The sequence below is a fragment of the Canis lupus genome, chromosome 8, assembly GCF_048164855.1.
Source record: "Canis lupus baileyi chromosome 8, mCanLup2.hap1, whole genome shotgun sequence".
Classification (NCBI taxonomy): Eukaryota; Metazoa; Chordata; class Mammalia; order Carnivora; family Canidae; genus Canis; species Canis lupus.
This window is the reverse complement of record NC_132845.1, coordinates 8,632,796-8,660,431: the sequence shown is the minus strand read 5'-3', so window position 1 is coordinate 8,660,431 and position 27,636 is coordinate 8,632,796. Positions and strand designations below refer to the sequence as shown.

At 36.2% G+C, this 27,636-nt stretch overlaps 2 protein-coding genes across 37 annotated transcripts in view; one reads left to right on the top strand and one right to left on the bottom strand.

Annotated features, from left to right (window-relative positions):
* FUBP1 (far upstream element binding protein 1) overlaps positions 1-2,772 on the top strand; it is a 40,167-nt gene extending 37,395 nt beyond the window's left edge. For 12 of the 26 annotated variants that reach the window (XR_012034870.1, XM_072834146.1, XM_072834138.1 and 9 more), the window contains 2 exons: positions 239-285; positions 2,545-2,772. Coding sequence is in view for 14 of the 26 variants with exons in the window: in XM_072834146.1 (XP_072690247.1) it covers positions 239-285; positions 2,545-2,578 (81 nt within the window). In the remaining 12 variants the exon portion in view is untranslated. Of the gene's footprint in view, positions 1-238 lie in introns of all 26 variants that reach the window. The other 14 variants (XR_012034876.1, XR_012034877.1, XR_012034869.1 and 11 more) reach the window with 5 other exon arrangements.
* A 586-nt stretch (positions 2,773-3,358) lies between these two features.
* The window catches only part of NEXN (nexilin F-actin binding protein), a 50,533-nt gene continuing 26,255 nt past the window's right edge, over positions 3,359-27,636 (bottom strand). For 6 of the 11 annotated variants that reach the window (XM_072834161.1, XM_072834162.1, XM_072834169.1 and 3 more), the window contains 9 exons: positions 22,667-22,708; positions 21,251-21,448; positions 20,983-21,159; positions 17,491-17,679; positions 13,256-13,453; positions 10,528-10,749; positions 4,383-4,568; positions 3,793-4,153; positions 3,359-3,702 (listed from right to left, as the gene is read on the bottom strand). In XM_072834161.1, coding sequence (XP_072690262.1) covers positions 3,689-3,702; positions 3,793-4,153; positions 4,383-4,568; positions 10,528-10,749; positions 13,256-13,453; positions 17,491-17,679; positions 20,983-21,159; positions 21,251-21,448; positions 22,667-22,708 — 1,587 coding nt within the window. In that variant the 3' untranslated portion in view covers positions 3,359-3,688. Of the gene's footprint in view, positions 4,154-4,382; positions 4,569-10,527; positions 10,750-13,255; positions 13,454-17,490; positions 17,680-20,982; positions 21,160-21,250; positions 21,449-22,666; positions 22,709-27,636 lie in introns of all 11 variants that reach the window. The other 5 variants (XM_072834166.1, XM_072834167.1, XM_072834171.1 and 2 more) reach the window with 2 other exon arrangements.

Below are 27,636 nucleotides of genomic sequence, written 5' to 3'. Positions count from 1 at the left end.
GAGTTAGTTATGTGTTATCTTTAAGAGTAGGGCTATTGACATGAACAATTTCAGTATTTTGCATGATACTGTTTATAGATGACCTTTTAGGAAAGTGGTGCATTTATTAATTAAACTGAAGAAATAGTTCAGTTGGATTCAATATCATAACTCACAAATTGGAGGCTGTTGATTTTGATTCATTTAAGGTTTAAAATCTTTATTAATTGCAAACAGTGCAATTATTTATACTTCACAGTGCCTTCCCAGACCTTCCACCTTAGGTTCTGCTGCAAAAAGCAACAGGTAAGCACAACCTAAGGACATATATAAATAAATATTTCAGTACATTAATGTTGTCCCTGTGAGGTTTTTGTGGTTGTGTAATTCAAAAGCAATCTGCTACTGCTTCCCCAAAATGTATTTTGTTATTTATGCTACCATTTCAGTGGAAAGTCTGTAAGTTGTTCAAACAACTGTTTACATTTCTGGGTAATGGTTTTTGGGGTTTTTTTTTGGTTTTGGTTTTTGTTTTTTTATTAAAACAAAAAAGAAATGATGAGTAGATTGCTGCTGTAATTGAACTACATCCAAACTTTTTGTAATCTTTTCCCAACCATAGAAGGATTGTTCAAATTAAGAAAGGGCAATTACATACTTTTCTAGATTTAGGGTATTGCTTGGTTAGAAACTTTCAACAGCCTTCACAATCTTTTTAAGATTGACAGGACATTTTCTTTGCCCTCCAAAACTATGGAGTCTTTATTTTTTTTCTTGAAGTTTAATAATTCAGTAAGGACATTATGGGTCAGAGTTTTATTATGACTTTTTTTAGACCATTCAGTTTTCATAACTTTTATATACACTGAAAAAGGAAAAATTTATAAGGAATACTGGCAGTATGTTTTGATAAGGCATGTGCATCAGTGAAATGTTAACTGTATAGCAAATAACCTTTCATAATCTGTGTAGCAACCAATATTTTTCTGATTTATAATACTTTAATAACTGACGCTGCATTTTATTTTTGCCAGTTTAAAATGTTTGTGTTCTTATAGATGATTTTAACTGGTACCTATTTTGAGTTAAGATGAATGTATTAAAGCAGCATCATACCAGTTTTGTTTATTCAATTTCTAAAATGTGCTGATCCTTTTAAAAACTTCCTGCTTATCTCTACAACAAAGAAAAATATTCAAAAATACTGCCTTCATTTTCACACACAGTGCTGAAGATGCTGCAAGCACCAAATCATAGCTCATAAAATCAGGTCCTGAGATAGTTACCCATAAAGAGGAATCCTTTGAGTGTATGCCATTGGTGAGCCGATGAGCATGGACCATAGAAGGGCTCAATGTAGAAGGTAAAATTGGCAAATCATAATTGAGAAATATGAAATGTATTCCCATACATAATATGGTATAGGGTGTAATGTACCTGCTTTTGATCACTTTTCATTTTAAAGTGCTATTCGCTTAATCTTAAATGTTCCATGAACTGTTAAATTTTGTAAGTTAAGTAGTTGCTGCACCACATTTATGTGTGTGTATGTGTGTATTGTTTTAATGGTCAATGATAGGTATGTTAAGACTGATAAATATAAAGGAGCTCTTTGAATCTTTTAAGAGCCTGTCAAGTTTTGGTTAGTTGCAGTTTGCATTTTTATAAAATACAGATGAATGCTAATAGATATTGGGGCATTGTTTCTATCTTCAAGAGTTTTTTTATTCATTACCATAAGCCTTCACTGATACTGCATTTTTTTAAATGGCGCTAATTTTAACCTTGAAATAAATGGAAAGCAGAAAAGGTGAGCCAGTTGACTTGAATGCAATGGATGTTAGGAGTGGTAGAAACAATGTTTAGATTGAAATTGATTTATTTTACTTAGCACTTAAAAACTTGACGATGTGTTTTGTTTTTTAAAGATATTATAGTGTGGTCATACGTAGAATTCTTATGGTTTGATGTTTCTTTTAGAAATGAAAAGTATACTTTTATTTTTAATTAATGAAAATGGTTTTAATACTAAAACAAGTGATTTAATACTAGTTGTTTATAAACATTGTAAAATATTTCCTTAGACAAATACCTTGGTAGTTAATTCATAAGGGTGGGGTTTGGGTAGGAGTAGCAGAGTTACCTTAAGAGGGAAATAGGAATATATGCACAAATGATAACATTTGTTTGAATACTCTGCCAGGAAAACCAGTTCTATCTGCAGACATCTGTTGTCTAGAATAAGGATGTAGAAATGATCAATGAGGATGTCTTTTTATTTTCTGAAAATTCTGCCTCATTTAAAATGTATTTTAACAATACCTAAAGATGATTTTCACTCTGAAAATAACCTTATTTTTTGTTTAGTCACTTGAGTTTTCTTGCCACAGTATAAACTTCTGAGGGATTTTTTTAAATTGGTGCTTTTAAGAAGCAGATCCCAAGGTTTTATTTTCTTCAATGATAGCCCTATAGAAACTCTTAAATGTATTTGCGCATATATCTATATATTTTTTCTTATGCATGCTCGATGCATTTTCGTCCTGAGAAAAGTGTTCTCTACAGAAACTACCCGTGTGTAAAAAGAAGATTGGCTTAAAATGGCTACTGTGATGGGAACAGTGTCTTAGGGAGATGCAGCTTGGACTTGAGGTAAATTGAATACTTTACAAACTGTGGTTTAGAGTTTGCTTTAATGACATTGTATGTAAAAGGGCACATGATTGCTGTAATTTTGTATTGATTATGGTTTCTTCAATAAAAAAATAAATGTACATTGACAATTATTATAAAGGAGTGTTTTGTTTCTCAAATACTGAAAGCCTCTTTTTTAATACAGAAGTTATTACTTTATTATGGATTTACATTGTAAAATAAAGTTGTCCTCCAGAAAACTAAAATACAAAACAGCTTGGTAATAGAACAATTATTTATAGACCCAAAGACCAGATTTTAAAATTGAAGATTGTTCCTTTTTTTTTTTTTTTTTTTTTTTTTTTGCCTCAGATCTTGGGTGTTTTTTCCTACATAAACTACTGATACAAAGTTTTCTCACTAAAATATAATTTGTTCAGGCAAGAGCACAACATAAATTGGCTTCGTAAGCTTGAATATATATTACACACATTTGAAAAGTAATGTTAATATTTTGTTCTTAACACTCAGAACCCTATTAGGTAGGCAGGCAGGCAGTGGTTTCCAGTAAATTTTCCCTAGTAATTGTTTAAGAGTCTTTTGTTCTCCATGCCCCCCCCCCCCCTTTCCCCATCTGGTTCAGAAAGACATATATTCAGGAAAACTCAAGTTGATAGACTACAAATTCATTAAGTCTCTGCTATTTCAGGCTAATTTTAGGTGTAAATAGCTCAAAAAAATGACATTCTTTCATGCAAAATAATGTATTTTATTTGAGTTTTAAAACATAATTGCTGTGAACTTAGAATAATGGAGTAAAATTTCCACATTACCCCCATTAAATACACATTAACTTCTACATAATATGGCGATGAATCTGGTGATCATTTGGAAAGGAAGAAGATATTCTTTAGATGGGCTTGTGTTTTGAAGACTATTATGAAAAGGAATAAAAAGTCAACCCAATGGCACTTCTGGTTTCCATTTTTGGCCCCGCCACAGAAAACATGGATGTAGTAAGAAAGTGGGGGGGGGAGGGGTAGACAGAGAGAGTTCCAGGGAGAGGGAAGGGGAGCTAGTAGTCGTCAGCTAAAAAAGAGAAGAAGAAAAGTGATTTATTTTAAAAGGAAAAAAATTTTAAATAGAATAAAAGTTCTAGATTAAATGATTAATTCTTACTTTCAATTGTAAGAATACAGGTACTAGCCGCAGAGCCCTTGTTGTTGACTGCTTTACACATATACTCCCCCTCATCTTCTGGGAAGGTTTCTGGTAAATAAAGGCAGTAAGTTTCTCCTCTTTCAATATATTGATAGTCTTCTCCATCCTGCAGTATTTCTCCTTCAAACCACCAGGTGATTTCTGGTTTGGGTTCTCCTGTTACTTTAACAGTAAATCTAACGGGCTCACTGTCTACAACCGATGTGTTTTTTAGAGGCTTCTTGAACCATGGAGCTCCTGATCTCGTTTGCTCCTCATCTTCAGTAGTGGAGCCATTCATGATGCTACCACTGTCCTCCTCTTCTTCCTCTTCTCTTTTCTATATTAAAATAAGTGCATTCAAGTTGGCATTTAAAGTAGCATTTTCAGGACCATTGTTTAGTAATAGAATTTCATAGATAAGTGGGTTTTTGCTTCACAAAGAACATGTAAATATTACTACAACGTGTTCTTTATAAAACATTCCACTAACCTGAAACCTATTAAAATTTTTTTAATCAAAATTTTAAGAGCATATTTAAAAAATAAAAGATACGTAAGCCTGGTACCTTCTGTAGTGCTGCATCAATTTCCTTTTGTTCAAACTGCATCCGTAATAACTTTTGTTCTTCAATTCTTCTTTGTTCTTCTTCTTCTCGTGCCTTAGCCATTTGTTCAAATCTAGCTTTCATATTCACTTTATGAGTAAATGGGGCCTCACTTTTTTTTGCAGGCTTGACATCGACATCTTCTTCCTTTATGAAAGTGGGCCAAGAATAAAAATTGCTTGTTTTCTGGAAACCAACAAGAGCTAAAGCATTAATAGTTATGAAGTTTCATTTATAAGTACAAAAGAATTAACCATGTTTGGTTTAGATATTTGTGCTATACTTGGACATGGAGATTTTCACTATCTCCTAATTTGGGAAAGATGAAAGTTTTGGGAAACATTCTTCTGACAATTAGAACCCTTTTCTCCCAGTGTAAAGGTCATACAATAACACTGGAGTCCCCGTGTATTTGCTCAGCCAACTCTGCTAGCTGACAGTATTGAGTAGCAGGAAAGAGTGGGAATGTTATATATGGTAACAACTGTTAAAATACTCCCTTGTCACAATATTATCCATCACTCTTCACCGTCTATAATGCAGAGAATGGAATTTCTGTTACTTCCTGCTTCATGATTTCCTTCCTCACCCTTCGTAGCTAATAACTGTCCTGGGGATTAATTCCGTCCAGCAAAGTTTACTGATGGTGAAACGGCAGACAAGAATGTTTGCAGGCAGGATACATGGGAAGACAACTGTTGAAAGAGGCAATGGCTGGAGTTGGAAGTAGGTGGTTAGTCATCTATTTTAGGGTGTTGGAAAACATAAGGGGTTGAAGAGCAGAGTTTCAACTGTTAAGTGTTGAGTCTACAAAACTGGTGATGATGAGATCACTGGTGACTTGAGGGCAGTTTTAATAGAGGGGGACTATAGGTACCGTTAATTCAGGGTTTCTAAAGTACTTAAGTTGACTCTGGGTTTCTATACTTAGACTTTTATGGTTCTGTCTGGAAATCTCACCATTTAGATTTCATACTACTATGAGGAAACTGCTTCAGGGATACCACATCCAACAAAAGGAAATTCTGAAACAAGCTCTGAAATAATTGCCTATATAAGAAAAATCTTGGTGCATGGATATTTTGTATCAGTTTGAGGTATTGTAGCTCAGTTCCAATGAATGTAGGAGAAGGAGTTGAATAGTTTTTCTTCTCTTGAATCAGATTTTTATTTAAATGTTGGCAATTCCTAAAACATCAGATACAACCAAATACTTAATGGGTAAATTCTACTCATGCCATTAACACAAATATTTCAGTTTGAAATGATAAACCTCTAACGCCTGTTGAAAATGCCAGACTACGGTTAATTGCTCACGAATGATGTTGCTATGATTTTTTTTATTACTAAAAAGGTTAAAAGATACTACAGTTTTATTTCATTCTTTCCTTACCAAATGTTCAAAATACAGTGTTTCAGCGGGTAGGATAATTGCTATTGTGACTGGATCCCCTCCCAAGTTAACTTGCTTTCTGGATTTTAGGATAAAAAGTTTGCAAATTCCTGTTACTCCTTGAGCTACTTCAAACCTGCCTTTAGAAAATAGATTCAGTGAGAGAATTCCTCATAAACTGGGAGAAAGTTTACAGTCTTTGAATTATTAAATACGAGTGTTGCTTTTTCTTGAATCCTTGTAAAGGCAGGTTTAAAATGTTTCTGGGAAATGAATCTACCAAGAGTCGTGATAAATGGAATGATTTTTGTTCTCTAGGTGCATTCTTAGGGTATTGATACCTACACCACATGAATATCGAAGCATAGTGAAGTTCCAGCAGTGAACTTGAGATAACACTGAGCATTACAAATGTTTTTGGAGTATGCCTTATTGGAAAACTAGAAAGCCAAACACCATAAGGCAATAAAAGCAATTTAAATTCCAAGTGACGGGACAGCCCAGGGGGCTCAACGGTTTAGTGCTGCCTTCGGCCCAGGGCCTGATTCTGGAGACTCAGAATCAAGTCCCACATCAGGCTCCCTGCATGGAGCCTGCTTCTCCCTCTGCCTGTCTCTGCCTCTCTCTCTCTCTTCACTCATGAATAAATAAATCTTTAAGAAAGAAAAATAAATTTCAAGTGAGGGACACCTGAGTGGCTTACTGGTTGAGCGAGTATCAGCCTTGGGTTCAGGGTGTGATCCCCGGGGTCCTGGGATCGAGTCCCGCATGGGCTCCCTGCATGGAGCCTGCTTCTCCATCTGCCTGTGTCTCTGCCCCTCTCTCTCTCTCTCTCTCTCTCTCTCTCTCTCTCTGAATAAATAAATAATAAATAAATAAAATCATTTTGAAAAATAACCAAGTGACTGGTATAGATTAAGGGCTACAGATTGCTGGGGTGGAATTCTTTGATCAGGAGAGGCTACGTGGATGAGGTAGACCTTGAAAGATGTCTGGAAGAGAAGAAGATACACTGAACATGGACATTTTTAAAGAAGAAACCAGATAATAACAGATTGCTGAGGGGGGAGGAAGTCCTCCAGAAGCTGATTCCACTCAATGCCCAAACTATGCTAACAAGTTTTGTGTTTTTTTAAAGGATTATTTATTCACGATAGAGACATGGGCAGAGGGAGGAGAAGCAGGCTCCATGCAGAGAGCCCAATGTGGGACTCGATCCCAGGACCCTGGGATCGCACCCCAGGCTAAAGGCAGACGCTTAACCACTGAGTCACCCAGGTGTCCCTGTGCTAACAAGGTTTTTTTTTTTTTTTTTTTAATTTTTATTTATTTATGATAGTCACACAGAGAGAGGGAGAGAGAGAGGCAGAGAGAGGGAGAGAGAGGCAGAGACACAGGCAGAGGGAGAAGCAGGCTCCATGCACCAGGAGCCCGACGTGGGATTCGATCCCGGGTCTCTAACAAGGTTTTAAAGGTGATCTCAGTGACCTTTAATCTAAAGAGAGGATAGGAAGGATCACATCCTTCACAGTCTCATGGGTTCCAGGAGATCATGCAGGGAAGCAAGAGCATGCTGACAACTTTTCTTTACCTTTTGTGATATATTTTTCTGAACTGATCTTATGATCCGACCATTAAATGTTGATGTTCTCCAGTTTTATCATTGACCTTCCAACTATTAACTCTTTGATAATTTTTAAGATTGATTTATTTTAGAGAGTGGGGTAGGGGTGGAGGGAGAGAATCTCAAGCAGATTCCCAGCTGAGCACAGACCTCATGACCCTCAGATCATGACCTCAACTGAGCCACCCAGCACCGTAGGCACCTAACTACTTTGATACATTTAAGTTCTATCCATAATAGTTACAATCTATAGTTCGAGCCTCTCACCTGAATTCAGTACCTATGCTCCAGAATGCCTGTATCTTATCCAAATATAGCTCAAACTTTATATGTACAAAACTATTCACCGGCCTCCAGATCTCCTGCATTCTCTGTAGTATCATCCAGTTTCCCTGGTAATCTTGGAAGTAATGTTGGGCTTCTCAGTAAGCACCTACCCATAAGCAGCCTGTTACCCAGTTTAGTTAAAAGTTGGGTCCATTTCTCTCCCTGGACCCTAACTTTATGCCTTATTCCTGTTTTTCAGTTCATTCTCCATGATCCCAGAATTCTTTAAAAATACAAGCTTTTTATTACTCTATCCAAAAACTAATTGTTAGCATTATTCCCAGATCATAGCCCTTGCAAGGTTCAAAACCCCCTATCATCCATTATACTATGAACCATGCCTTTGAGCAAAATTTCCATTCCCCAGATATATTTTTACAACCTTCATACAAAGGTTGTAAAGAGAGTCCCATTCGTTCGACATTATTTCTCCTAAGTTCTATTCAACCTTCACACTTAGCTTACGTCATTTTCTCTGCCCTGTTAAACCTTCCTAGGAATACTGACTCCATCCTATTTTTTAAAGATTTTCTTTATTCATTAGAGACACAAAGCAGCCAAGACGTAGGCAGGAGAAGCAGGTTCTCTGTGGGGAGCCTAATGCCAGTTCACAACCTGAACCAAAGGCAGATGATCAATCACTGAGCCACCCAGGTGCCCCCTGACTCCATCCTATTTGATCCTGTAGCATTAAATATATAACTCCTATTTTAGCACTCAACGCTAAAATTATTTTTCTATATTTCATCAGGCTGAACTTTTTGAGGGCATATTATATCACTTTCATGTACCCAAAACAACACAGGGCCCAACCTGGAAGATGTTAGCAATAGCATTTGCTTTAGGCAGTGACAAAATAGTTTATTTCCAACCAGTCCAGGCTCTTAAGTCCTCAAGGTTTAGCGTATGTCACACAGAGTTCAAATGCATACCAACTTTGGGGCACCTGGGTGGCGCAGTTGGTTAAGCAACCAATTCTTGGTTTCATCTCAGGTCATGATCTCAGTTGTGGGGTCGAGCCCCACATCGGGCTCTCCGCACTCAGCACTGAGTCTGCTTAGGTTTATCTCCCTCTCCTGCCTCTCCTCCCACCTCTCACTCAAAAATAAATCATTTTTAAAAATGCATATCAACTGCGTTGATGAATATCTGATGTTCCACAGTATCTCCATTTGTCTAAAATACCTATGCTTTCTCTTCCTCCTGAGCTCTTTATTCCCATATTAACTATGTTCATGTATACCCATTTTAATTCCTTTCCCTCCCCTCGTCTCCACCACCATTCCCAAATCTTCTACATATTGGTTTTTTTTTTTTCCATTCCTAGTTCAAACCCTCATCAGGCCTTCTCTGACCATCCTGTACAAAATTGTACCCTACATCATTAATCTCCATAGCTTTTACTTACTACCCAATAGTTTTCCATCCTCTCTGTTAGATTCTAAACACTAGTGAACTACTACTATAAACAGAGTGAACTACTTAATGTTCACTATAGGAGCAAGGACTGCAGGTTTATTTACCAATGTATGTAGTCCCAGTGTCCAAAACAGTCCCTGGAACCTAGTAGGCATTCAAATAATTTTTTAATGCTTGAATCTAAAACCAGCTTCAGTATGATCTAGGTATAAAGGTGCCTATTTTATATTATCACTCCATGTTTTAAAAATCTCTTCAATGAGTAGTAGTAAAGCAGAGTTCCTTAACATGGCATTTAAGACCTTCCAGGACCATCTCTTGCTAGCATCTTCATCATTATCTTCTGCTGTTCTTACACGCTGCTTGCTTCAATAATAACGAACTGGTTACAGTTCCAAGAATTTGCATATAATTTCCTATTTCTTTTAACTCACAGCTTCCTCTGGAAGTCTGCCCAACTTCCCACACCTACTTTATTAGTTGAATATTTGATGAAAATTCATTGCTAGAAGAACATACGCTAAATGGTGTTGGGGATTACAAAATGGCAATTCAGGCAGAAAATATTTTCCAGATTCTATTTAAAGCAAGATTCATAATCATGGAACTAGACCTTAGGCTGGAAGGAACATTATAGGTCATCTAGTAATTGCCACCTTTTGAACATTTGGAGGTACTTCAAATTCATGTCATCTGAATTCTAATTTAGGCTCTGCCACTGAATTATTGGCATGACTTTGAGCAGATCATTAAGCTTTTACTGGCCTCATCCTTAAATAAGATAAGTATGAATAATCTCTGGAGTTTATTTTAACCTATAGGTACACTGGTTCTTATGATTCAAACTATTACTTGTGCCAATAAATATTTTTAAACTATATAAACTATTTTTTTCCAGAGTGAACTACTTAATGTTCACTATAGGCTTTAATTCTAATAAAAGCCATTTTGCAACAATGCTGGAGTGAGAAAATCTTTCAAAGTCTCTTAAGATCTTAATGTGCTTTTGCTCTTTGGCTCTCAGATTATTATATATAACATACCTATGGTTAACTAGAAGTACCAAAACTTATTTCACAGTCAATGTTAGGGATCCCTGGGTGGCTCAGTGGTTTGGTGCCTGCCTTTGGCCCAGGGCGTGATCCTGGAGTCCTGGGATCAAGTCCCATATTGGGCTCCCTGCATGGAGCCTGCGTTTCCCTCTGCCTATGTTTCTGCCTGCCCCCCCCCCCCGTGTCTCTCATGAATAAATAAATAAAATCTTAAAAAAAAAGTCAATGTTATATTTCTGTTAGATTCATCATAATTACTGTACCATAATTATTACATATAAAATAGTATACCTCATGAAAGTTTTCTGCTTCTCGCTCTTTAATTTCAAGGTCAATTGCTCTCCTTTTTGCTCGTTCTTCTTCTATCTTTTTCTGTATTTCTTTTTCAGACAATTGTCCAATCTTTTCAAACTTGCTTTTTAGATTTTTAGCTTGAATAGAGCCACTTCTTTTCAATTTGATTAATTCTTCATATTCCCTACTCAATTCAAAGGTTTCATGTTCTTCCTCTTCCTTCAAAAAAAGATTTTTATATATTAAATACCAGAAAATTAGTTTGTATAATAAACCATCCAAAAAGTGTTCATTTCTTATTTGAAGCCAAAAATAAAGCTTAAATAATAACCTCTTCCCTAAATACAATGTTGAAATTTACTGATTAAAAGAAAACACTACAAATTTAAGACTTTAGGTAACATCTTATTTTAAAATATTATTTTATCATGAAATATGGCTCAAAACTTCATTAAACATTCCATTAACCTTCTAAAACTAAAATATGCATATCAAATTAGCTTTTACTAGAAAATGTAGGAAAATCTGCGTTGACAGAAAGATGAAGAGCTATACTTGAATGAACACTGGGCTGGGGAGTCAGATACAAGTCTAGTTCTGATTCTGATACCATGTGGCCTTTTGCCTTGTTACTTAGCCCCCCTGGACATGATCTTTTTTTTTCTTTTTTCTTTTTTTTTTTTTTTAATCTCTGTGTTGAGCCAGAGTATCCTAAAGTTCCTCCTGCCTTTGTTTTGATGATAGCCTAATGTTAAGTATCACTCTTAATACTCAGGTTAACTGAATGAAACCTTTGTATAATACAGTTTGGCAAAATCCCTACATTTTGATACATATCACTTCTATTCTCAATTTTATTCTTCCAAGAAAGACAGAAAAGGAGGCAACCAAAATTGGTTCCAATTCTTTAAACCATTTTATCTTAAATGTTCTTTATTCTGATTTCCGTTGGCTTTTCACGATTTATTGCTAGTTCTTTGTATACTTCTCATGCTAAACCCTAATCTCACTATATGAAGTGTCAAAAAAAATTTGCAGTTATCCCTGGTACACTTTTCCCGGAGAAGACCTAGAGTTTGGGGAAGGGGGGCTAGAGAGGTGGAATGAAGGTGTGGACGAGTGGGGTCACAGTGGATGACACGACAGGAGGTTAATTTCTTGGTTCAACTGTAGGGAAAACAGAACTTATTCCTTTATTCTGTCTTCACTTTTTAGTCTATGTGGGTGAAAACAGACAACTCCTAAAATAATAGAAACCCAACAAATTTGTTAAGTACCTCATATCACATTGGTTCCCAAATCATTTGGTCAAAATTAATGATTGAACTAATACAAATACAATTTAGAAGTTTTTCTAGACAATTCATTTTCGGGATCCTTTATAAAATAAATGCTATTACATTTAAAAAAATTTTAAAGCTAGAGCTTGGAATATTTCCCTACAGCATATTCATTATATTTTGTTATTACCTATATATTTATGTAGTATTTGTAGTCTCTTGGTTGTCTGGGGCAAGGAAGTATAAATATCCCCACAGGCCCATTGCCCTGACCCATAACAAGAGAGGCAACTTGTAGGAGATTGCAACCTCTGCATAGGATCCCACTCGATTCCTAGATCAGGAGTTGGCAAGAAGTCCCCACCAAGTTGCCTGCCAAACATGCTATGTCACTGCCAGTTTGAGTCTGGGACAACCACTGCTCATTTCCCCCAAGTCACGAGGCTATGTGCTGATGATTCCCAACCCTGCTGCCAAGAGCTTCCCCCATCAGAGCTGATGCCCACCTTTCTTTCTCCCCTCTTCCACCTACACAATTGGCCATCCAGATGGAGGGTGGCAGCTGTGGGGAGGAAATGATTGGGGCCTTGGGGCATCAGGAGGTGGTAAAAGGCTTCCGAGAATGCACCATAGAGAGCAGGGGACAGCAGGAGGTTTGAGTGAGCTGGGGCTGTAAAACTCCAGCACATGCTCCATTGTCCAATCAGCTTTCACTTACAACACACAAAGGTAAAATTACAGAAGTTTTAATTAAATTTTGATTTTTAAATTTCACCTTAATTAAAATTTTAAATTAAAAATCAAGATGGCATCAAACCTGATGCACGGCCTGTCTGAGCATGGGTCCCTGTGAGGGCACGAATTGCATGCCCAAGAAGCTGACCTTGTACAATATATTTATGTAGATACATATTTATATATTTAATTCATTTCAATACTAGAGAAATCATAACTAAAATATTTATCATCAGAGTTCTTTTAATTTAGTAAAATAAAATGACTCAAAGACTGGCCAAACTGATGTTTCTATTAGTAGTATCAATGGTATTCTTGTAATTTTATTCTGATTAATCAGTTTATTTGTTTCAAGGAAAATAAATATAACTGGGCATATTAAGCACTCTAGGAAATAGTTCTCCATCACAATGTAACCCCACAATTGTTTACTCTGAGGCACTTAGTAAGTAAATATTTACTTAAGGTGCAACAGTAACATCTCGGTCACATGCAATCATATGTTTTAACCTAGTAAAGAAGGAGCAGACTTATTGCAGGCTTGAAAGTGCACATAACTATGCCACAACTTGGACTAAGTGCCTCGGAGTATACTGAGTGTCCTTTATGTGAATAATAATAATTAGAAAGTTACCATGAGATACTACATGTAAAATACTTACGTTAAGAACTATCTGGAGAATATAAATGAGTATTTCTTAAAATCTCACCTCTCCCATTTCTTGTCTCAGTTGTTCAAATTCCTGTTTTTCCATCTCTAGCTTATGCTTCCTTTCCTCCTCTGTTCGTCGTTTTTCTTCTTCCATTTTTTGTTTTAATAATTCCTCAAAATTAATTTCCAGTTTTCCCGGTGTAAGAGATTCTTGAGAAATTGTTTTATACATCTCTGGGAAGTCATCATCTACTACCTATTTAAAATAATTCTTTCAGTATTTTTTGCCAAAATTACATAAACTAAAAAGATTTTTTTTTTTATAGAAACTGTGATTACTTGAGTAGAAAGTTTTCACTCTGAACTAGATATCTGGAGACCCAAATCTTCAAAAGAATAGAACAATAAACAAGGGGGAGATTACTAGGAAATACAAGACTAAGGAATTTTGTGGTTAGAAAGGAAATGGTGACCATCTGTTCTCCACTCCAATAAACACAAAGAAATCCTCTGAATTTGTATAATGAGTAATTTGAATTAGGTATTAATATTTTTTGAACCTGAGAGCACTTTTAATTGAATTAAAATGAATTTCCATTCTGGTAATTAAAATAGAGCATTTCCGTTAAATCATGGTTTTGTCTGAATGAATTAGATAACCCATCATGATTCCTTCATAATCAGGTAAACATCACTTTTAGTGCTGTAATTTTTTTTTCACTAACTTACTGTCTGGCTAATTAAATAATAACAGTTAATACTTACTTAGAGCTGCCATGTAAAATCCAAGCACTTTACATATATTGACTTATCCAGTCCTATAACCCTATGAAGTAGATATTAACATCCCTCATTTTATAGATGAGAAACTGAGCCACTGAAAAGTACTTTTCCAAAGTCAACACAAATATTAAGAGGCAAAGGTGGGATTCAAAACTTCAAAAGTCTAATAAAATTGTAAATAGTGATTTAGACTATCTTTTTGTAATTTCATGAATTACATGTCTAATTGCCATTAAGTTGTGACCTTGGGCAAGTTACCCAGCCTCTGTGAGTTTCCCTATCTGTGACAAATTTCATATAGTTGTCATGAGAATCAAAGTTTGGAAACACTTAGCAGTGTGCCTGATACCCAATGGGAAGCTCCCAATGGCAGTTTTATTATTACATTATAATTCCCTGTAATAAAGGCAATCCCTAAATCACAAATAGGAACTTTGCTTTTAAATTCCTGATTTGTGGTACACGATACATTTTACCATGAAAACCAGTTACCCAATTCGGTTTTTCTGTCCCCTGAAAGTAGATACATAAACCTCTGGCTTGAATTATGACCCTATGGCTAAAGGAGACATAGGGGAATAAGAAGGCAAAGGGTAGTTATTTGTTCCCAGTTTTATATATGATAGGCTTTACCAGAGAGTAAGTTCACCTCAGAAACAATGTTTATATGGTCTTACAATCCAAAGACTGCCAAAAATTTGTATTAATATATGAGTTAACTGAGCTGTAATACAAAATTAAAATATGGCCCTGGTTAAGAAAACATAAATCAAAGAAAAAGTTTCTCTTTCCTGATACAGAAATGCCTCTAGGAAACTAGAGTTTTGGTTTAATACAGTGTTCCTTCCCTGCACTTTTTCTGCTAGTGAATCATGGCAGTTTCAGCTTAAACAACTGCTCCTGGGACTAGCTCTCCTTATCTTCACAGCTACTGCTTGTCTATCACTTATGAACCTGCTTATTCTCCAAAATTTAAGTATAATTAAACTTCACCATTTTTATAGAGTTTCTGTGTAGAAATCATTTGTGAATCAAGGATTACCTAGTAATACACATAAGATAGTTTTAAGGGGCACTTAAAACTTCTGGCTGGCTCTGTCCGAAGAGCATGCAACTCTTGATCTTGGGCTTCTCAGTTCAAGCCCCACGTCAAGGGTAGAGTTTACTTAGCAAGTAAATAAGTCAATTGTTTTTTAAAGAGACAGTTTTAACACATGCCACAAACATTAATTAGGAAATCTGTTATGCTAGAATGCTTTGTGCCGTGTGCCTGACAGTCTCAGCCTCATGAGTGAGAACGACGGTTTGTAGGCAACATTACAGTGTGAGTGCTACGCCACAATAGTTATGAAATGCTATAGGAACTTGTGTTCCAACTGGTTTGGAACTCATGTTCTCAGAAAAGGCTTCCCAGAGGAAACAGAATATATGAATAGGAGACAGCAGAGCATAGGGAAAGGAAAGAGGGGCATGTTTCATTCAGCATTTATGAAAGTTCAGAGATAGACGAGAGCCCAGTATTTTGAAGAAATTGGGAGAAAGTATGTCTGGAACAAAGATGGCAGATTAATGAAGAATTAAGAAATTAAACTAGAAAAATCTACAACTGCAATATTACAAAGAAATTTGTTGGGGCGCCTGGATGGCTCAGTCAGTTAAGTGCCTTAGGCGCAGGTCATGATCCCAGGGATCAAGCCCCACATCGGGCTCCCTGCTCAGGAGAAAGAATGGATTATAGGCAAGAAAGCAAGTTAAATAGGAGCTGGTCTGAGACTAGGGATAACTGTGACCTGGCAAGGAAGGAATATCAATGGCAGTGGAAATGGGGGAAAAACTGATCAATTTTTAGAATGATTTGAAGGTAGAATGGATGAGACTTAGTGAATGATTGGACGTGAGGCATGAATGAGAAGATGGAAGTGTTTAAGGCCCCCAACTTACTTTCTTGAGATTTATTTATTTATCTATTTATTTGACAGAGGGATAGAGATGAGAGACAGCACAAGCAGGGGGATTAGGACGAAAGGGAGATGGAGAAGCAGGCTCCCCGCTGAGCAGAGAGCCTGCCGGGTTCCATCTCAGTACCCCAGGATCATGCCCCAAGCTGAAGGCAGATGCTTAACCAACTCAGCCACCCAGGCGCACCATAAAGCTCCCAACTTTCTGATTTGAGTATCTGGATGAGCCCCATAAACATGTGGATATATGTGCCTGAAGTCCCCCCAGACAGAAGAAGAAAACCAGGTCATAATATCAATGAAGCCAATTAAAATGTTTCAAGAAGGGGGGGAGGGCCTGGCTGGCTCAATCGGTAGAGCCTGCAACTCTAGATCTTCCGGTTGTGATTTGAAAGCCCATGCTGGGAGTAGAGCCTACCTAAACTGTCTCAAGAAGGGGATGCAGCATTTACAGGTCCACTTGCTTAAAAGTAGTGAGAAAATTGTACATTTTACAGACATTAAAATGGTATAAGTCATTTAACTTTGTGATGGAATTAAGTTTGGTAGCAGGGATGCCTGGGTGGCTCAGTGGTTAAGTGTCCGCCTTCGGCCCGGGGTGTGACCCTGGAGTCTCAGGATCGAGTCCCACATCGGGCTCCTCGCGTGGAGCCTGCTTCTCTCTCTGCCTCTCTCTGTGTCTCTCATGAATAAATAAATAAAATCTTCAAAATCAGTTTGGTAGCAATATCCAGAAGTGATGGGTGAGCACTTTAGAGAGTTAAATAATTGTGATTAAATGGCTTTGGTCATTTAATATGTACTAGATGGGATAGAAAGTGAAATGAAAGAAAGAAAAGCAGGAGGGAGGAAGGAAGGGAGGGAAGGAGAAAACGTGGGAAAGAAAAGAAGAATGGAGAGAATGGACGGAAAGATGGAGTAGGAAACTCCCTGCTTAGATACTTCTGGAAAACATGCCTTCCCAGAGAAGGAAGACAATATTCAATCCTCCATGCCAGGCATAGCAACTTAATCAGAATCTTCCCAACATTACACTGAAGCAAACACCTTTAATTGACTGGTGGTAATGCCACAGGAGACTTAAAAGCTTATTTGCTATCTCCACCTTTGACAGATTCTAGAAATAATATTCTCCAAAGTTTAATTATTTTTAACATATTCTATTTTTTATTTTTTTTAAATTAAAAAACCTTTTCTTGAGATTTGAGAGAGAGTGTGGGTGAGTACAGGGGGAAGGGAAAGAGGCAGAGGGAGAGAGTTTCAAGCAGACTCTGTACTGAGTGTGGAGCCTGACATGGGGCTTGATTTCAAGACCCCAAGATCACGATCTGAACTAAAAATTAAGAGTTGGACACTTAACCAACTGCGCCATCCAGGCATCTCAAATTTTAAAAAATTTTAAAAGTAATTGCTACACCCAACATGGGACTAGAACTCACAACTCCAAGAGTTGTGTACTCTACTGACTGAACCAGCCAGGTGCCCCCTCACATACTCTTAGAAAAGCTGAATCTTAAGTGAACTGGCATTCTCCAGTTACACTCTACCTTACCATGCTTCTCCTTGCTTCAGCAAATGCCTTCTTTTCTTCTTCTATTCTCCTCCTGGCTTCCTCTTCTGCTTTCCTTTTTTCATCTTCTCTCCTTTGTCTTTCTATTTCTTCAAAACTGAGTTTGAGTTTACCAGGGCGATATCCTTTTAAAATTTTTTCTGTGTCTTGGTTTTCCTCCTCTTCATTTACCTAACCAAGAAACAGGTCATTACTAAAAATTGAGATTCATCAAAGGCAGGAATGAATTACCAATCAAAAGACAGACACAGAATCAGCCATCTCATACATACATATTCCCTTCCTTTATCATGTCTTATATGGTAAAATGTTCAAATTAGGAAAATTCCTGAATATGTACTCAAGTGAATAAAATTCCCAGAAAGTTTTTATTTTTACTATATTTTAAAGATTTTATTTGAGAGTGAGCAAGCACAAGCAGGGGGGAGGAGCAGAGGGAGAGGGAGAAGCAGACTCCTCGAGGTGGGACTCAGTCCCAGAGTTCTGGGATCATGACCCCTGCGCAAAGGTAGCCTCTTAACTGACTGAATCACCCAAGCACTTGAAAGTCAAATTTTTATTTTTTTTTAGATTTTATTTATTTATTCATGACAGACAGACGGAGAGAGAGGCAGAGACACAGGCAGAGCGAGAAGCAGGCTCCACGCAGGGAGCCCGACGCAGGACTTGATCCTGGGTCTCCAGGATCCGGCTCTGGGCTGAAGACAGCACTAAACCGCTGAGCCACCCGGGCTGCCCAGAAAGTCAAATTTTTATTTTTATTTTTTTAAACTTTATTTATTTATTCATAGAGATACAGAGAGAGAGAGAGGCAGAGACACAGGCAGAGGGAGAAGCAGGTTCCATGCAGAGAGCCTGACTTGGGACTCGATCCAGGGTCTCCAGGATCACGCCCTGGGCTGCAGGTGGCGCTAAACCACTGCGCCACCGGGGCTACCCAAGTCAAATTTTTAAATAGATAAATGGAGTGTTTGAAAAAATTTAAGATGTAATTTAAAAGTTCTATTAAATATCAACTCTCCCAGAACATAAAACATGTATGTGTATACTTACTATATGGTTCAAGTATACCTATACAGAATCTCTTATAGTAAAAGTTCTCCTTTTGTAATTTTCATGGATTTTTTTATTTTTACTATGAACTATGGTACTTTTCTCTATACTAATCAGATAAAAGATTATCCAGAACTATTTTTTTATAAAATTCAAATTATATAAGTTTATAATTTAAATTCTATTTTATTATTTATTGAAGTTTATGATTTGATTAATGATTCTATTTCTTTTCACGAAATTGACCACCACTGATAGCTAAAATGTGTACATATTATGCAATTATAATTACCTAAGGGTAATAACATTTTGAAACAAATGTCTAGAGAATTTAACTTTTATAGATAATGAAAGTTGATCAAGAAATTGCATAACTTTGGGACGCCTGGGTGGCTCAAGGGTTGAGCATCTGCCTTCGGCTCAGGGTGTGATCCCCGGGTCCTGGGATGAAGTCCGGCAATGGCCTCCCCGCAGGGAGCCTGCTTCTCCCTCTGCCTATGTCTCTGCCTCTCTCTGTGTCTCTCATGAGTAAATAAATAAAATCTTTAAAAATTTTTCTTAAATTTAAAATCATAGATATTCCATTGAAATTTCTGAAATTTTTATTTTATTTTTAAAGAATTAATTTGACAGAAAGAGAGGGTACAAGCAGGGGAGCAGCACGCAGAGGGAGAAGGAAAAGCAGACTCTGTGCTGAGCAGGGAGCCTGATGCAGGGCTTGATCCCAGGACCCTGGGTTCACTACCTGAACCAAAGGCAGACACTTAACCGACTGAGCCACCCAGGTGCCCCCAAATTCTTCAAATTTTTATAATGAGATTTGGAATGAGTATTTTAATATTTCAACTTTATTTTTTATCAATATAGTTATTAATATAATAATAGTTAACATTTTTAAAAAAGATTTTATTTATTTATTCATGAGAGACACAGAGAGAGAGGCAGAGACACAGGCAGAGGGAGAAGCAGGCTCCACACAGGGAGCCCAATGCGGGCCTCGATCCCGGGATGTCCTGGATCACACCCTGGGCTAAAGACAGACGCCAAAAAGGCTGAGCCACCCAGGGATCCCAATAGTTAACACTTTTTAAAAAGATTTTTATTTATTTATTTGAGAGAGAGTGAGAATAAGAGATATCACAGAGTTCGAGGAAGAAGCAGACTCACCACTGAGCAGGGAGCTGAGATGCAGGACTCGACCCTAGGACCTTGAGATCACAACCCGAGCCAAAAGCAGACACTCAACAGACTGAGCCACCCAGGTGCCCCAATAATAGTTAACATTTTATAGATGCCAATAATAGTTAACATTTTACATGCCAGACATTACTTTATCTGCATTCTGTATTGACCCACTTAAACAATTTAAGAAGTAGTCACAATTATTTTCACCATTTTACGTATAAGGAAACTAAGACATAGAGCGGTTAAAAAGCTTGTCTCTGGTTACACAGTTGATAAATAGTAGATATGTGAATCCATGAAGTATGGTCCTAGAAGCCATGCTTTTTTTAAAAAAAAAATTAAGGTTTTATTTATTTGACAGAGCACACAAGCAAGGGGAGCAGCAGAGGGAAAGGGAGGAGCAGACTCCCTGCTAAGCAGGGAGCCCAATATGGGCTCAATCCCAGGACCCTGGGACCATGACCTGAGCCAAAGGCAGACACTGAGTGAGCCACCCAGGCAACCCCGGAAGCCATACAGCCATATTCTTAACCACTACACTCTATACCCATGTATACACACACATACACACACACACACACCTACATATCTTATATGACAAACTGCATATTCCATAGTAAACTTATTTTGACATGTTCAAATATTTGAAAAACTGGACTAAGTGTACACTTATGATTAAACTTGAAAGTGTGCGTGTGCTGTACCCTGTCATTAAATATGCTGCAGGCTGAACTAACAGATAAAGAGAAAGTAGGTTCGTGGACTAATTATTTTACATATTTACAATAATTTATAACATGAAAATTAAAATTTAAAACATATTAGGTAAAATATCCCACAAAGGGAAACTAGAAAATAATACAGATGGATTTTATATATGAAATATGTACAGTTTCAAAATCAGATCTTTTTATATAGACAATCTCCTTGAATTTATAGGATTGAATTTTATCTAAAGCTAGCTTCCTTCCCTAATATTAAATGTTTTATATATAACATTTATATAATTTATATGTAAAATATAATTTATAGGTTATATATCATTATGTGTTATATATATTATAGGGGTGCCTGGCTGGCTCAGTTGTTGGAGCATGCAACTCCTGATTTCAGGGTGGTGGGTTGGAGCCCCACATTGAGTATAGAGATTACTTAAAAATAAAATCTTTATATATATAATATAAAAACATATAATATATAAATATATATCTAAACATATATATATGTTTGTTTTACCATCTGCCGCCTTGCTTCTTCGAAAGCACGCTTCTCTTCTTCTAAACGTTGTCTTGCTTCCTCTTCAGCCTGCCTCCTTCGGTTTTCTTGTCTTTGTCTTTCCAGTTCTTCAAAAGTTAGTTTCAATTTTCCAGGGGAAAGTGATTCTTTTTTTGTCTCGCTTTCTAGTTCATCATCCTAAAAAACATTGTGAAAACCCATCTGTTAATCATAAAAGGAAATGCTAACTTAACTGCTTTGATTTGTTCCTAAAAAAAAAAAAAATTACCATGACCAATGAAAGACATTTTGCTTCCTTGAGAGATCGACGTTGTTCTTCATATCTTATTCTTTTATCTTCTTCATACTTGACCTTTTCTTTTTCTTCTCGTTCTTTCTCTAGATCCTCAAAATTCTTTTTTATCTTTCCAGAAGCTTTGTATGATTTGACAGGTACCACTGTTACAAGTAGTGAATCGTCTCCTTCCTAATTTATAAAATAGATAATTAGCATATTTCTTCCTGACGAAAATTTAGGTTTCACGGGACTTTACCTCCATTATTGGTGAATTTCATTACATTGCCATGAATGTTATGAAAAACAAAAATTTATTTATATCTCTTACAGACTTCAATAGTTCTTTCAACAATTACAGATTCAATAGTTCTTTCTCTGAATTCATTGTACATGGAGTTAATCTTACTGAAATCCATTGCTGACAAGGTTCAAGGAACAGCTTCTTTCCTAGAAGGTGATGTTAATACAGCTGTTTGGATAAAACCATGTGACATTATCTGAATTTAGCTGTCCATGCACTAATTTCACAAAAGGTGATGTGCATGTGAGTGTACTCTAAATCAATTTGATGGTGGATAGATTCAGTTCACAAAAAGTCTCTCCATAGGACTTTTTTCTCTCTGCAAGTTTTTAAATACTAAACAAAACTATTATTTAGTGAGGAAACCAAACAGTATTTCCAAGTTGTTTATAAAATACTCATCGACAAAACTCACTGGCATTTGGTCCTAATAAAAGATTCCTAAATTTGTTTTTAAAGTTCATTTTAATTAGTTCTATTATGTAATCTATTGTTACCTCTGAACTTTTTTCAAAAATAAAGTGAGTTATAATATGTAACACATGCCCTTAAAATAAAATTGCTTCCAATTTATGTGGCTGTAGTTTTAGGCACACCATCAAATTGACTGATGTTTAACTTTCTGTTAGATAAAAAGGGATTAACTGAAATTTTTGTGGTTGTTGAACATTCCTTCATGGTTCTAGATACTGTACTTCCTACGAGTATGTGATAATCAAAACAAACCTATCAGGAACGCTGGGGAAAGAAGATGACAAATGATGGGGAAAAACCTGCTTTTTAAAAAAATGTTAGCTTTCGACAATCTCGACTATTAGTAACAGTTCAAGAAACACAGTCTTGGCAGACTAGCTCAAACTGAGACTTGTGTCTCTAACCATGAAAGCAAAAACATACATTTTTCCTTCTTTCCATACTTTTAAGACACTAAGATATAGTGTTTGAAAGTGCAAAAGTATGATCTTGCTTTGCAAAATATTTTTGTCCTTTTTGTTGTTGCTATAATTATAGTAAAAATAAAAATGCTTTTAATTTTTTAATTAAAAGATTATTTGTGAATCAGATAGTTTTAGGTGAATGTTTCATTAAAGGAAATGTCCATTTACCTCTGATGCTGTTTCAGTTCCCGTATTGCTTATGTCCTCAATCTATTGAATGAGAATTTCATATCATTACATTACATTGAATTTCTGTTTTTTGCTTTTAAACATACAATTGAGAAGTAATTTACTTGTGACTTATGGTAAAATTTTCAAATTTATAATTTTTGAAATAGTTTTATGTTCCTCCAAATTGGCCTATTAGGTCCTTTTAAGTGGAGATTAAACCTTATATTAGTTTTTGTATTTTGACATCAAGTTCAATATCTAGGGAATAACATATTAAATTAAAATAAAGCCTACCTTTATAATTCTGGAATTTGAATAATGGACCAAAGTCTTTTGACCTGCTGTAAGCTTACAAGCAGCAATTATTAATTAAATTAGCAATTTAAACTGAGATACAGAAACATTTCTCCAGTCTGTCTTTGCCCCAGCCAAAGTAAAACCTATCATTAGTAATCCAATAATCATGGCTATATCTTAAAATATAAATTCATGGCAAAAAATAACTGACACAATCACACAGTGCAGTGCACTAGCTTTCGCATGGCTAGTTTAGAAGGGAAAAGAATTCTGGTAGGTATAATTGTTTATATTTTGACCACGTCTAGGAAGGAAGGTCCCTCATTCAATAGAAGGGGTCTCAACTTGAACATTATTCATAAGAAGCACCATCAGGACAACTTGAGGGGCAGGCTTTTACAAGTACCAAACAGAAAGGAGAAGAAGATAGGTGAGTTAAATAAGGCAATGTTTGAGATCTTAGGGAAAGGAAACAGAAGCAATGGGAAAATGGGAGAAGTTAGAAAGTAAACATTCATACTGTTTCTTGTTTTGACATGATTTTTAACATCAGGGAAAGAGTTTGGATGTAGTCTGTTGCTTATGCAGTCTAAGGGAATTCTGTTGTACCTTGGCTCATAGTAGGAACTGGACTGGCTAAGTCCCTGTTCTTCATCATTCCACTTTCCTTTTCTATATTCTCTGTCACGGGAGAATTAATACATTTTATTAAGATACCAATTTTTTTTGAAAAATAAATTATGAATGTGTAATTTTTTTAAAAATCTATTTTATGTTTTAACAATTATTATTAAGTTTTGTTCAGAATCATTTGTCTTGCATAATTATATATTACACTAATTTGCTATGTAAATGGTGATGGTTTTATTGAGTGATGTATTATACTAAGAAAAAATTTAATCTATAATAAAACAATTAGAAAATTATTTTTCTTCAGAGGCACCTGGCTGGCTCTGTTGGAAGAGCACAAGACACTTGATCTTGGGGTTGTGAGTTCATGCCCCACACTGGATGTAGAGAATACTTTAATAAACTTAAAAAAAAAGTATTTCCCTTCAAAAGAATGCTAGGAATTCAACAAATCACATTTGTCTCTCAATAAAAAGTTCTAGGAGATATGGTGAGAAGCCAGACATTGAGAGTATAGGGAAGATAAATTTTAAATTTCTTAACCCCAAATTTCTTTCAGTTGCTGAAACCTTTTCAGATTTTTATTAGCTTTTGGTAAGATAGTAAATTATATTGGAATGGTTTTTGCTTTGTTGTTGTACGCTTTCTTCTTTGCTCATTTTAAGCCATTATCAAAACTTTAATAGAAAACATTTTTTTTCCATCGGGTTTCAATAAACAAAAGAAAAGATAAATTTATCCAAGTGGCCATGGTGTCAGTATATTCACAGAGAACTGAGATATTCAGTTTTGTTATAGTGTTAGCTCTCCAAAGCTACCACCGAAGAGCTACTTCCCAGCTACTTCTTTTGATTATGAAAAGGAAACTCCTGTTACTTCTTCCCAAACCAATGTCCTTTTCTCCCCTTTATTTTCGACATCCCAGTCCCCTATCAATAAATTCTTTTTCTAAGTTGATAGATGTCAACCTTGTCCATCAAAGTATCCTCAAAGATAACCAGATTATACTAAATTAAGATTCTCCCTCAAATTCTATTGGTCTTTGATTCTAACATCCAATATACGAAGTACATCCATTTTTAATTCATCATAAAAGCCTAGAATCTGAGTTATCCTCCTGACTCAAGAATTCCTTCTAAAGGATTCTCAAATATGGACTTGTACAGTGGATTTTTCAAATTAACCTTCTTTTTTCAAGCCCCAATGTGGGTCTTGAACTGATGACTCCAAGATCAAGAGTCACATGCTCCACCAACTGAGCCAGGCCCCCCAACATTAAGAATTTTTGATTACCTATGTCATACTTCTTAAATTCAAAGACAGATTCAACTTTATTTGACTTGAGCAGAAGATGTACTTAAATTTTAAAATCGGACTTTCCATATTTATAAGATAAAATTACTATTAGTAGTTTATTTTGCTCTACCTACATATTCTCAAATAACAAAAATTGTCACAGCACCCTGCCATGTAGTTTTCTGGAGTTACTATCATGAAAAAGAAGTGTTTCTTTTTTATGATACTTTATTTCCTTTAGTATCCCATGTCTTCATCATATTTAAATTCACCTCTTGAACACACACTGAGAAACCATTGCTTAAATATTCAGTTCTTGGGGCTGTAGTGGGTCTTAAAGTCTAGTTAGTCTAGTCAGTGCTTTCTGAAAGAGTATATAAGACTTAAAATAAGTAGGGGGTGCCTGAGTGGCTCAGTCAGTTAAGTGCCTTTGGCTCAGGTCATGATGATTCCAGGGTTCTGGGATCGTGCCCGGGATTGGGCTCCCTGCTCATCAAGGAGTCTGCTTGTCCCTCTGTCCCCACCCCTGCTTGTGCTCTCTCTCAAATAAATAAATATTTTTAAAAAGTAATTAAAAAATAAGAAAAAGACTTAAAAAATAAGTAGACTAACTCCATATATATACCCACTATTTGCTGTCAAATACCTTATATTTTAATCATATACTTTTTCTTATTACTTTATAATTTATATCATAAATGTAATTACATATGTTGATATATTTATATTTACAATATATAATCTATAATACTATTGTATCTGTACTGCTGGGTGACATTTCATTGCAAAATGAATTCTCATCTTTGATGACGACATGGAAGAGGTTAAGTATATGCCATCCTTTCTTTAATAAATAGGTACAGGGCAGCCTCCATGGCTCAGTGGTTTAGCGCCACCTTCAGCATGATCCTGGGGACCTGGGATGGAGTCCCATGTCAGGCTCCCTGCATGGAGCCTGCTTCTCCCTCTGTCTGTGTCTCTGCCCCCCTCTCTCTCTGTGTCTCTCATGAATAAATAAATAAATAAATAGGTACAAAGTGATAAAATATAGGAATTCCAATTCTTTTCTATAATTCATCTGGCATATGTCATCATATGCCACTATATAAGTGGCTATTTGTGCCACAGAAAGTGGTTATTTGCAAAGTCAGGGTAAATAAATTTCTTTGACATGCAGGTGTGGCATATACTTTGCCTTCTTTGTCATTTTTCTTTTGGGGAAGGTAGGAAACTAGAAGGAGCATAACAAATAGATTTAAGGCACTTAAACAGTAGGCAAAAAAGAGCCAAGTATATTTTAAAAAAAAAGAACCAAGTACAATTTCACAATAAAAATGGTTTTATACTGTGAAGACTATGTTAATTTGTTACCAATGAAAGATGGAGAGGCTAAAATGGTTTCATGACATTTTATCTCTATGTATGATTATTTAAGTGAAGCATTATTTATAGCCTACTTACTGTGTACCAGGGACTGTTTTAAGTGTTTTGCATTTATTAATATAATCTTTTATTTTTTTAAAATATTTATTTATTTGAGAGAGAGACCATGCCTGAGCAGGATGAGGACACAGGGAGTGAGAGAAGGGAAGCAGACTCCCTGCTGAGTGCAGAGCCCCATGTGGGGCTTGATCCCAAGACCCTGAGATCATGACCAAGGCTAAAACCAAGAGTCAGACACATAACCGACTAAGCCACCCAGGTGCCCCCTCATATGATCTTAACAAGTCTAGGAGATAAGTACCATCTCATTAAGCTCAATACACTGATCATCTCTTGTGATCTTAACAATATAGATGATGTTAAGTACATCAACAATATAACTGTCATCTTTTCAAGTCTATGATTACAGATAATTTATAATGTAAAACATATCAATGCCTTAAAAAATTTTGTGAACTGACCAATTCTTTACTTAGTGAAATTATGACAAAACCTCAAGTTTCTATGTCATTATAATCATTAATCATTTTGAGATTAGCTTTTTCTGGAAATTAGATCAGATTCTTGAGCATTTTAAAAATACTTACCAACTTCTTAGTTCTCACGCTCTAAGCTTATACAGGAATTCTAAATTCATTAAAGAAACTGTATAAAATCATAGTAATTCTTTTCTCCCCTCTAATTTGTCCCCTGTGGCTATGGGCATCAGTAACGGCTATCTGAAGGAAATGACTATCACACATTTCTCCTATCTCCTACCGCACCATCCCCAACTTTAAAAAAAGTTAATGAGCTAGCTAATAATACCATTATTAAATAAACTGTGATTTGGGATCCCTGGGTGGCGCAGCGGTTTGGCGCCTGCCTTTGGCCCGGGGCGCGATCCTGGAGGCCTGGGATCGAATCCCACGTCGGGCTCCCGGCGCATGGAGCCTGCTTCTCCCTCTGCCTGTGTCTCTGCCTCTCTGTCTCTCTCTGTGTAACTATCATGAATAAATAAATAAAATCTTTAAAAAAAAAAAAATAAATAAACTGTGATTTATTTCAGACTCTTGAGTAGGAAGGGTATCCCAATTATGCTTTAGTGTGTAATAATAACCAACAAGTATTTATTGATTGCTATTGAAAGCCCAGCATACTGTGGATACTTCATGTGAAACTGCCTTACATCTTTGTAAAGCCCTCTAACATGTCAGGAAAAACAGGAAGTGTGGACAGTGTAAGGAATGACACGAGGGTACATAACAAGTTATCTCAGCATTCAACCTTAAAGTAAGCATATTCTGCCCTTCTTCTAGGTA